We start from the raw sequence: 12,222 nt of genomic DNA, 5'->3' as shown, positions 1-12,222 counted from the left end.
TGAATCTTCCAACTTTCAGCTTCGTTGGCTATCCCCGAGTTTTGGCGTGAGGAGAGAGGAAGAAAAGTTTTCCTCTGCCCGCTTTCTCTGTGCCACGTGTAATTCTATGAGCATTGATGTTGCCGCTGCCTCTTTCTCACTTTTCCTCTACACAAAAAAGTCCCAATTGCTGCAACCTTTCTTCACAGGGGAGTCCCTACATCCCCAGTGAACTTTGGGCTTCCAAATTTCAGTGGCGCCCTGTGCAATGCCAAAATCCAGCCCCCCCCAATTGCCTTCCGTTTCACATTGTTGCAGCACTCGCCACGGTGCCCTCTCAGCTCAGCGCCCAGTGCAGAGAAACTGTTGCGCTCCCCTAAATCCAGCTTTGCCATTCCCTCATCCTTTGGGTTGCCCTTCTCTGAACTCTGCACATCCCTTTTTGAGGCCAGGGCACCAGAAGTGTTGCACCACAGATTTGTCTAATGCCATTGTGATACTGGCACTCCACCTTTTGGGAAGACCTTGTTGGCCTTTAGTTGGGCTGGGTCCAGAACTTGGCACGGCTGAGAGAAGCAAGTCCTGAGTGTTTTATAGGGATGAGAGCCTTGCAGTCCTCTAACTGCCATCAGCCCTGGCCAGCCTGGTCAGGGACTATGGGAGCTGTGTGTCCAGCAATGCTTGGAGGGCAGCAGGCCACCCAGAACTGCTTTACAGAGGACACAAGGGCAGGTCCCTGCCCCAAGGACCCTGCAGCCTACAATTCTACCCAGGTGGGATGCAGCAGGAAGCAGTATGTTGTTGTTGTTGTTGTTGTTGTTGTTGTTGTTGTTTTCAGTTACAGGTGGTTAGGCTCGGTTGTATCCCCTGGGAACTGTGTGCAAGCCTTAGGGTGAGGTATTTAAACCAGCCCTTTCTTCAGAACCCTGAGGACTGAAATCTCACTGCTGTTTTTAAGGGAAGTGCCGTCGTTTTGCAGGAGAGCACCTTCACCTGCAGGAGGTCCCAGGTTCACGGCTTGGACTGTGCTTTGCCTGAGGCTCTGGAGCTCTGCTGTCCTTCAGTGCCAGCAAACTCCAGTTTCATTGGAGTTCTCTTGTTTTGAGAGAGGGAGAAAAACTTCCCTCTTTCCTCTGTGCCTTCCATCATTTTATACACTTCTGCCACGCTGCCTCTTACTCACCTTTTCTCCAAATCAAAACGTCCCCAGGGCTGCAACCTCCAGCCATGGCTCCACCCTCACCTTGGTCATTCTGACGGCCCCTTTCAGAATCTTTTCTAATGCTTCAATGCCCTTCCTGCCCCACCGCCAAAATGGGAAAAGTGCTTATAAACACATACATACAAAAAACCCCAAACCCAAACAGATTTATTTCTTTAAAAAGATCAGCAGCCACAAGTGCAACTAAAATGGTTATATAATAATAATAATAATAATAATAATAATAAATTTTATTTATATCCCGCCCTCCCCAGCCGAAGCCGGGCTCAGGGCGGCTAACAACAATCAAATAATCAGTCAAATGATCACAAAATCTAAAAATATTTCATTATAAAAATTAATTAAATCAAATTGATGGCAACCAATTAAGTAAAATTCTGTGCAGGTTGCCAGAGGAGGGAGTCAGGCTGCGCCCTGACCAAAGGCCTGGTGGAACAACTCTGTCTTGCAGGCCCTGCGGAAGGATGTCAGGTCCTGCAGGGCCCTAGTCTCTTGTGACAGAGCATTCCACCAGTTTGGAGCCGCAGCCGATATATCCACTGATATATCCACTGATTTGATACATAAAGACACCTGCACTTAAGTTATTTCGGGGAAAAACCCTTGTATCAACTTATATACCAAATGATCTTACGCCTTCAAAACAATCAGGTTTGGGTGGTCTTTCAGAATTAAGGGTGGAATCTTAATGTTTAAGGGTATCAGAAGACAGTGTCCAGAGGTCCAACATTCTTGAAACGATGACCATTTTTGTCATGGTTTCAGCCAAACCCTCCGTGGAGGAGCTACAAGTACAACTCCACCTCCTCAGACAAACAGCATCAAAACATTCCTTTTGGTAGATTTATAAATCTCTTCATAGGTTTCTTCATCCATTTCTATTGTTGTCACAGTCTCCTCAACATCACCCAAAATCTTATTTAAGTGCTGGTCACAAGCATGTAATCTGCCTCGAAGTTTTCGGTCATTTCTCATTTTCACATCCATTCGTTCATCAAGACCAAGCCTGATGAGATCCAATGACTCTTCTGCAGAATTTGTGGTTTGTTGCTGCTCCACCTCATCCGCCATTTTTTCAAAGCCCCTTCAATGCCCTTTGGGAGGTGAGGCCAGAATTCTGTGGTTCTAGGCTGAGTGTTGGGAGTGAGAGGGAGGGAGGAGAGGTTTTGGTGGCACCCCCAGAGCGTGGCCCGCTGTGTCTTCCCAGTTAGCCTTGAAAAGCCTCATCTCCCCCTTGTGAGCGTGGCAAGAACAGGTGGCTGCCCACCACGGAGCTGGAGCCCCCTCCCACTGCTGCTGCTTGGCCCCTGTGGCCACGCTCAGCGGATGAAGTCAGGCCCAAGGAAGCACGCTTGCACTGGCAGCTTTTGCCCAGTTTTCAAGAGCAGTGTACACGAGCAGGCACATTTTCAGGCAGGTGCACAGCTTAAGAGGCATATGCTTATCGCTACACCTTCACACCTGTCTCTCTCACCCTCCTACCCCTTGCTTTTTGGCTGAGCTGCTTCAGGCACCTTGGATCATGGTTTCCATGTCAGCTGAGCCCTGCTGTCACCTGGGAAGGCCAAACAGATTAAGCCCCAATCCCTCCAGCCGGTGTTTAGAGAGGAACACAACAGAGTGGCTTTGAAGTGAAGGTTTGTTTAGGGAACACCATAATGCAAGAAGAAGAACTGATTGTCCGATACAGTTTGTTTTTCTCGCATAGCCTTTACCAGCGTGATGCTCATCTGCAAAGCATAAGGCTGGCAAGGTCAGTCCTTGTTCATCCAGGCAGATGAAGCTTATGAAGGTAGGAAGAGCCATTAGCTGGATCAGGCCAATGAGCTATCTAGTCCTGTTCTCACAGTGGCTGACTAGATGCTCGTGGGAAACCAGCAAGCAGGATCCTTGCACAAGAGCAGGTCTCCTCTCCTGTGTTTTCCTGCATCTGGTATTCAGAAGCCTCTCTGCCTCTTGACCACGGAGACACAGTACAGTAACTGTGGCTCGTCTCCTCCTCCTCCATGGATTTGTCCAAACCTCCATCAAGGCTCTCCAAATTGGTGGCCATCATTGCCTCCTGTTGGGACGCGGGTGGCGCTGTGGGTTAAACCACAGAGCCTAGGACTTGCCGATCAGAAGGTCGGCGGTTCAAATCCCCCCAGTGGGGTGAGCTCCCGTTGCTCGGTTCCTGCTCCTGCCAACCTAGCAGTTCAAAAGCACCTCAAAGTGCAAGTAGATAAATAGGCAGCGCTCCAGCGGGAAGGTAAACGGCGTTTCCGTGCGCTGCTCCGGTTTGCCAGAAGTGGCTTAGTCATGCTGGCCACATGACCCGGAAGCTGTACGCCAGCTCCTTCGGCCAGTAAAGCGAGATGAGTGCCACAACCCCAGAGTTGGCCACGACTGGACCTAATGGTCAGGGGTCCCTTTACCTTTACCGCCTCCTGTGGGAGGGAGTTTCATAGTTTAATGTTGTGCTACATGAAGAACTACTTCCTTTTCTCTGCCCTGAATCTCCCAACATTTAGCTTGGTTGGATGTCTACGAGTTCTGGCGTCATCAGGCGAGAGGGAGGGGGGGAACTCTGCTTTCTCCACACCACATGCAATTGTATATGCTTCCTTCAGGTCACATCAAGTCCCCTTTTCTCTTTTCCCCTGTGAGCCTCTCCATCAACCTCAGCCGTTTTGCAGATATCAGCCAGTGGCTTGTGCGAGCTCTGCAAGGGACACCTTCCATGCCTGTGCGCCCAGGAGGAAGTCCCTCCCTTCAAGAGAGGTTCCCCCACTCAACGCATGTCCCCCCTTATTCCCCCCCCCGCTGCAGATGTGAAATACTTGGAGAATTCCAGCGTGGTGAAGGAAGCCCAGGAGAAGGCTCACGCAGCCCTGATGCAGTACACCGTCTGCAACTACCCGCACGCCACGGACAAGTTCCGCCAGCTTCTGATGCAGCTGTCTGACATCCGCTCCCTGAGCATGCAAGCGGAGGAGTACCTGTACCACAAGCACCTGAGCGGGGAAGTCCCCTGCAACAACCTCCTGATTGAGATGCTTCACGCCAAGCGGAGTTGAGAGCGCCCAGAAAGGCTCTCCGCCCCCCTTTCGTCTGGGGAAGAGACTCATGGCAGCAGAGGGGCAAGGGGGGTGGCAGGGAGGATTGGAGGGGTGCATCGAGTGACAGGGAGGAAGGGTGAGTGTCCCGTCTTCCCCTCCCCACAGGCGACCTCTCCACGTTCCGTCTTTCCTACAGAGCCCAACACTTGCCTGCCTTTTGGTGTGATTCCTCCTGAGTCCCAGGCTCTCGCTCTCTAAAAGCCATGGGGCTCAGCTGTGTGGGGACTGCCCTTGGAGGCCATTTAGGGGACACTTTGGGTGGGAGTTTGTTTTCCTAAGTGGGCGGAAGAGAAGTCTTCTCTCAGGGTGTGTGAGAGTGGAGGCATCTGCCCAAGCTCTCCACCTGTTCTCCAGGCATGGTCCTCTAGCTAGGTTGCTGGGGAAAGAGAGAAAAAGGCCCAGTGCAGCTACCCATTGGAAGGCCCCTGCACCTCACCTGTCCCTCTGCAGGTAGTGGCCTTGTTGGCCACAAGGATGATTTCTGTGGCCCATGGGCCACCACGAGAGTGAGTTTGTTGTGCCTCAGATACACTGAAGCCCCTCTTCCCCTTGGGGCTTCATTTTGGGAGACCTTTCTCCGAGGCCTTGCAGCTATGAGTTGAGCAAGTCAGGTGCTCCTTTTATTTTGATTTTGTTATCTGTTTATTGCATTCATATATCTATATATATCTATATATATTCTTCCCCCTCCCGTGCACATCACATTCCCTGAGCCTCTACTCTGCGTTGGGAGGATACGATAACCGATGTTTGTTTCCTGAATGTATTTTTTGCCGTTGTACCTTCGGAGCAGGTGCTCAGATCGTCTTTCTGTGTGCTTCCTGGGGTGGGGTCTTCCTTCGTCTGCCGCTGGACACAACCACTACTGTGGCTGGACAAATAGACCCAGCTAGAAGCACTGCTTGCCCAGCCCATGACCTAGGCAGCTCTTACTACCCTGAGTGGTTTGATGGAGACCCAGACACACGTACCCCTCTCACAGGGCCTCCCCATCTCCTTCTGAGGAGCATCACACCAGGGTGTGACCCACAGACACCAGTGTGCTTGTGGGGCTTGGGGCAAGAGGCTGCATTCCTGTACAGTGGTACTTCTGGTTACGTACTTACCGTAATTCGTTCCGGAGGTCCGTTCTTAACCTGAAACGGTTCTTAACCTGAGGTACCACTTTAGCTAATGGGGCCTCCTGCTGCCACTGCACTGCCATTGCACGGTTTCTGTTCTCATCCTGAAGCAAAGTTCTTAACCCAAGGTACTATTTCTGGGTTAGCGGAGTCTGTAACCCAAAGCGCCTGTAACCTGAGGTACTACTGTATTGCAATATCTTTTTGAGCGTTTTTTTGAGGGAGGCTCCGCAGCCTTTGCCAATCCTATGCCCCAACTACTGGGACTGCAGGACAGTAGCATCTTATGTGCATCTAATCTGGTGTGATTTCAACCATACGCGGTTGAAGGTCGGCTGATTCAAATTTCAATATTTAAATCCAGGCGAGGATCTTAAAACCTCTTTTTGTGCCATGTCTGCTTGGGCTTGGCAATGTGCTTTCACACTCTCTGCTTCAGTTGGGGAGCTCTGGTTTTCATCTACATGAAACTACTGATTGGGATCATCTGGAGTTTAGTCTTGTTGGTCTTCCAGAGGGCCTGCTGTGGTTTGGTACGAGCCCTCCTGGAACATGGCTTGAACCCCCGAGGACATTAGAACTGTAAAGTTGGAAGGGCCATCTAGTCCGGCCTCCTGCAGGGCAGGGGATCTCAACTACATCATACATGACAGGTGGCCACCCAACCTCTGCTTAAATACCTCCAAGGAAGAAAGTGTCCAGCATCTCTCACAGAAGTCTGCTCCACTGTCAATTTACTGTCAGCAAATTCTTCTTGATATTGAGTTGGAATATCCTTTCTTCTAACTTAAATCCATTGGTTTGGGTCCTAACCTTTGGAGCTGGAGGAAACAAACTTGCTCTGTCCTCCATGTGACAGCCCTGGAGTTATTTGAAGATGGTGAACTCTCAGTCTCCTCTTTCCAGGCTAAACACACCCAGTTCCAACAACCGCTCCTCGTAAGGCTTGGCTTCCAGACCCTGTGTCATCTTGGTCACCATCCTCTGCACATGTTCCAACTTGTCAACATCCTTCCTAAACTGTGGAGCCCAGAACAGGACGCAGTCTTCCCAGTGTGGTCTGACCAAGGCAGAATAGAGAGGGACTATGACTTCCCTTGATCTGGACACTAGACTTCTGATAACTCAGCCTAGAATAGCTTCGGTTTTTTTGCTTCTGCATCACACCGTTGACTCATGATAAACTTGTGGTCTTCTAAGACCCATATATCCTTTCCCCATGTATTACTTAGCCCCCTCTTATATTTGTACAGCTGTTTCTTCCTACCTAAGTGTAGAAGCATATATTTGTCCCTATTGAAATTCATTTTGTTAGTTTTGTTAGTTCTTTGATATGTTAAAGTCATCTTGAATCCTGAGTCTGCAGCATTAGCTATCCCTCCCCACCTGCAGATTCCTTAATCCAAGTCATTTATAAAGACGTTGAACAACAACAGGACAGAACCCTGTGGAACACCACTTGTCACTTTGTTCCAGCATGGTAAGGAACCATTAGTGAGCTCTCTTTGGGTTTAGTCGGTCAACCAGCTACAGATCTACAGCCTACGTTTACCAGCTTATCTGCAAGACTATCATGGGAGACTTTGTCAAAAGCCTCACTGAAATGAAGATATATTATGTCCACAGCATTCCCTGGATCCACCAATGCTGTAACTCGATCAAGATCAGAAATTAGATTCGTCTGGCATGCCTTATTTTTGAGAAACTCATGCTGTGTCTTAGAAATCACAGCATCCTTTTCTAAGTGCTCACAGATTGATTGTTGAATTATCTGTTCTAGGACCTTTCCTGGTATCAATGTCAAGCTCACTGGTCAGTGGTTACATGGGTCTGCTTTCCCTCTCTTTGAAGATGGGGACACCTCCAGTCTGTAGGGACCTCACCTGTTCTCCAAGAATTCTCAAAGATCATAGATAGAGACTCTGAGATCACATCTGCAAGCTCCTTTGGTACCCTTGGGTGCAGCTCATCAGGTCCTGGAGATCTGAATTCATTTGAAGTAGCCAGGTGTTCCCTTACCACCTCTTTTCCTATCTTGGGCTGCAGCATCTTCCAGACATCATTGATTCAGTTAGCACCAGGTTGGGCATCGCTTTCCTTGTGGGTGAAGACAGAGGCAGAGTAGGTGTTGAATAGTTCTGCCTTCTCTCTTGTCATGCAATAGCATTTCCCCGTCTTCTCCATGCAGAGGACCCTCCTCTTGCTTGTTCTTCCTCTTGCTTTGAAAACAGTAATAAAATGTCAGGAATGACTCAGTTGTTTTATAGCAGAGGTTGCACCAGATGATGGCAGGGCTTCCGTGTTTGTTTTCTCCTTGCTCCCCTTTTCTCAGTGAAAGCACTCAGGCCCCCCCGCCCTTGCCCTGTGACCGAGTGGAGCTCCTCTCTGATCTGGGGTTGGTGGCGCCCCATCAGAGCCAAGCCACAGCTCTGAGGAGGAGCAGCTGTGAGGCTGTTGTGTGCCTTCCCACCAGACCTTTGCAGAGCCTTTGATGAAGAAGCCTTCAGATGCTTTGACAATGCTGCTGTGATCGCTTCATCCCCCCTCCCCCCTGTGGGTTTTGATTACACTGCTGCATTTTCTGCTCCACATATAATGTTTGGACTAATTTTGTGTATCTTTTCTGGTTTGAAAGAGTTGGAGAAGACAGTTTGGAAGTGCCAAGCTCTGTCTGTATTATGTTTTTTTCCCTTATGAAATAAAAAGTGCTCTTATGTGTCTCCCTTCTCAACATTTTACTCAGAAGGTCCTTCTGAGCATTGGTTAGTGGTGAACTATCTTACCAAATAAGACATTCCAATAAATTTTTCAATTCACTTATAGCTCTCTGTGTGTGCGTGTTTTCTTTTCCTCCCCTCCTCAAAAAAGTCTGCATCTTTGGTTGGGTACCATTCAGGGCGGTGTGGAGAAAGGCGCTCTGCACCTGCTCAGAGACTCTGCTCAATTTATCATTACATTACAGGTTCAGTGCTGAGTCCTGCCATGAGAGCATGATATGGGTGGTCAACACCTTGGGTGCAAGAAGTTTCCACCAGCAGGGCCAGATCCCTGTCTCTGCACATTTCTCTCCCTCTCTGAAGGACATCTTTTGGCAGCAGATGGTAGGCAGGCTATTTACAGGCCTCCTGGGGCTGAAGATGTTCGGATCGTGTCCTCACAAGTGAGCCTGGGAATAGCAGCAGTTTTGGGGGAGTTTGCTCAGTCATGTAACACTTGAGGCAATTCTTATGCTTGCACAGTTGGCCGACTCTGTATGGAAAGGCACACACACCACCCTCCCCATAATCCTCAGCTAAAGACTCATTAGTCTCCTGCACTAATTGGCTTCAGTGGGCAAACGCTGGCCTTCTGCAATGGCATTTGCCTGGGCACCAAAATTAAAATACGAGCCGCCATTTTTTCAGTGCAAGGACTGGAAAGTGCCTGGACAGGCAGGAGAAGCAGAAAGCTCTTCCCACAGATGATGCACAGCAAATGTTTCTGGGGGAAGAAGCTGACTGTGATAAGGCACCTGGCTTGAGTCCATCTGGGATGTGTGTGTGGGGGGGTTCCCACATTCCTCCCAGAAGGAAGTCTGGGACAAAATCTGCGCTGGGAGTTTGGTGGGGGCAGGAAAGAGGCAAGCCTCTCTGCGGCCAAAAAGGAGGTGGTTGATACGAAGGCAGAGCAGCAGAAAGAGGCGGTTGGGTCTGGTGCTGTGGCCACAGATGCTCCCACTCTGCCTCACCCCCCATGAAGGTTTCTGTGTTGAAACTGGAGCTGCGCCACCAGGGACAGGAATCTTGTGGCTTAGCCCTGCTCATACGACTCCCAGCTCCCACCAGCCAACAGGAAGCGGGGAATTGGGAGTCCAGGGCTGGTGAACCACTGGGTGTTCCTGGCTTCCAAACCTCGCCACCCCGTCTCTTTCTGTGTTCGTTAAGAAATCAATCTTTTAGTGCAGTCACATCCCCTTGGGAACTCCGTGACTCTTGGCGACAGGCAAACACCTTCGCAGCATCCCTTTTGGTATCTGCCAGAAAAACCTTTCTCGTTCAGACAAACCCAACCGGATGTGCAGTGTGTTTACATGTGCTTTAATCTGTTTTCGCTGGTTTTATTGATTGTGTTTTAATCTGGTTTTAGTTTATAATTGATATTCTTTTTTCCCCCTTTCAAATATTGTAAACAGTTGCTTTTAACATTTTTTGGCCCGTGATTTTATTGTTTCATTCTTTTTGTAAACCTCTCTTCCCCCTTTTTTCAAATCAAGCAGTATATAGATTTAAACCAACACCTGACCATCATACATGGTGATTTAAGGCTGATGTTCCCCCTCTGCTGTTCTAAACAAGCAGCCTCTCAAAATCCTCTGCCCACATTTGTGAGCAAAGAAGTTTCCCTAGGGGGAGGGGAAATTCCCAAAAATTTTCTGCAGCGGGTGGAATTCAACACATGTTTTCTCACCTGTTTGCAAGCCAGTAGGTTAGAGTAGTTAAGAGTGCTGGACTAGGAATTGGGTGACCACCATTCATATCCCCCACTTGGCCATTTATTATTATTATTATTATTATTATTATTATTATTATTATTTACACCCCCTCCTTCCCCCCTAACAGAACTCAAGGTGGCTTACAGATAAAAATAAGAACCGCTAAAAACATAGAAAGAACAATCATTAAAAGCCAATTAAACATTGATAGAAATGTGTGTGTGTATTAATACTATACCAATAATTGCAGCAAAACCAGCGCAGCACCAGCCCTTTCCTTAAAAGCAGTCAGTTCCCCAAAGCCTGTGGAACAAGAAAGCCTTCACCTACCGGGACGGAAGGACAACAAGGAGGGAGCCGGTCTGGCTTTACTGGGGTCTCAGAGTCACCCCTGAGAAGCAGCCCCTTGTCCCCACAGTATCCTGGATGCAAAGGCATTGCTGGGAATGATTATGGGAGGCAGGGGCAGTGAGCCCCATGTAAGCAATTGAGTGATGTGCAGAGAAAATTCTGCAAAGGACTATTGCAATGCTCTCTACGTGGGGCGACCATTGAAGGTGACCCGGAAACTGCAACTAATCCAGAATGTGGCAGCTAGACTGGTGACTGGGAGTGGCCGCCGGGACCACATAACACCGGTCCTGAGAGATCTGCATTGGCTCACAGTACATTTCCGAGCACAATTCAAAGTGTTGGTGCTGACCTTTAAAGCCCTAAACGGCCTCAGTCCAGTATCCCTGAAGGAGCGTCTCCACCCCCATTGTTCTGCCCGGACACTGAGGTCCAGCGCCGAGGGCCTTCTGGTGGTTCCCTCATTGCGAGAAGCAAAGCTACAGGGAACAAGGCAGAGGGCCTTCTCGGTAGTGGTGCCCACCCTGTGGGAACGCCCTCCTATCAGATGTCAAGGAAATAAGCAGCTACCTGACTTTTTAGAAGACATTTGAAGGCAGCCCTGTTTGGAGAAGTTTTTAATGTTTGAAGTTTTATTCTGTTTTTAGTGTTCTGTTGGAAGCCGTCCAGAGTGGCTGGGGAAACTCAGCCAGATGGGCGGGGTATAAATAATAAATTATTACTATTATTATTATAAAGGGGGCCTTCTCTTTGGGGGCTTGAGAAAAAGGAAAACCTCAGAAATGTCCTTAACAGAAGGTCTTCTGAGGAATTCCTCCCACTCACCCACTTCCCTCTAGTTTTGACAGAGGCCTTTGCTGGGCTCTCTGGGAAGGCAGGGCAGGAGGCTAGCAGGAGCTGGCCATGGGGCTCAATGGCCACTGAGCAGATCAGTCTGCTTCCCCACCCCTTGCGAAGCAATGACCTCAGCGCTGGAGAGAGGGAGAGGGAGAGAGCGCCAGTAGTGGGGTGGGGCTCATGCCGACCCCCCCCCCCGATAAGATCTGCCTGCCAGGCCTCTCAGGCACTATCAGACTCCGGGTCTCCAAGCCCAGTGGTCAAGAGAGGTTGGGAGATAGGAACACCTGGGGCTCCACTTCACATGCTAGCTGGGGCTGAAGGGAGTTGGGAGCCCAAAAAGAGATTAAGAGACACAAGTCCCCCCCCCATCCCTCTTCAAAGCCACATTCCACCACGTTTCTAGTTATGGAAGGTGTTATATCTGGGCTATGTTTTTAAACAGGTGTGGGGGACCCCTGGCACTCCAGGTCAGGAGAGCTGCTTTAAAGTCTTGTGCGAAAGCGTGAGGCAGAGCTGAATGGAAGTGTTTGCTTTCCAAATCCCACAAATATGACACTGCACTATTTTGAGTTTCGTTTTCTTTCCTGCCAAATTTCAAGGCGGGAGGAAGAGAGCCATGACTCATTTCTACTTTTTTTTTTTTGGCAACGGGACTTTTCTCGGATGGAGATAGCCTGGTGGTGGAACAGCCTGCAAAACGTTTAGCTGGCCACACGGGCTGCTTCGAGTCACAAGCTGCTGGATTCTTTACCTGCTGGCTTGAATTATCCAGTGTATCCAGCTGCAATAGCTGGGCATGAACGACTACCTGTGACTGTCTGGTTCACACATGATGCTAAGCCGAGACAGCGCACAGGGAGGAGACTGTGACTGCTCTGCTCATCCTCTGATCTCTGTAGCTGAATCACTGCCACCAGCAAGCACTGCCCTCATCCAGGAGGGTGCATGCGTGGTCTCATCCAGACAAGCCACAAGCTGTAATAAACCATGATCGAGGTTTGCTTAGTGTCATGAGCAAATTGTCCCCCCCTCCCTCTCTCCCTCTCTCCCTCTCTCTGGGGGGTGGCGGGGTGGCACGATCCTAATCACATTCCAAAGCAACAGCCCAGAAATATTAGTAGTTATCCTGAAAGTTTAATA

The 12,222-nt window shown here is 49.4% G+C and overlaps 1 protein-coding gene and 1 pseudogene across 2 annotated transcripts in view; one reads left to right on the top strand and one right to left on the bottom strand.

Annotated features, from left to right (window-relative positions):
* Positions 1 to 8,242, top strand: part of NR5A1 (nuclear receptor subfamily 5 group A member 1) — a 48,912-nt gene extending 40,670 nt beyond the window's left edge. The window contains exon 6 of the mRNA XM_082208946.1: positions 4,010 to 8,242. Coding sequence (XP_082065072.1) covers positions 4,010 to 4,257 — 248 coding nt within the window. The 3' untranslated portion in view covers positions 4,258 to 8,242. The remainder of the gene's footprint in view (positions 1 to 4,009) is intronic.
* On the bottom strand, positions 1,776 to 3,366 carry LOC309524399 (U6 snRNA-associated Sm-like protein LSm3 pseudogene; annotated as a pseudogene). The gene has a single exon. The product of its transcript is annotated as a U6 snRNA-associated Sm-like protein LSm3 pseudogene (transcript).
* Positions 8,243 to 12,222: the final 3,980 nt, after the last annotated feature.

This window comes from Podarcis vaucheri (genome assembly GCF_965113315.1).
Source record: "Podarcis vaucheri genome assembly, chromosome: Z".
NCBI lineage: Eukaryota > Metazoa > Chordata > Lepidosauria > Squamata > Lacertidae > Podarcis > Podarcis vaucheri.
Note: the sequence above shows the minus strand (reverse complement) of the source record. Positions and strands in the feature narration are given on the sequence as shown.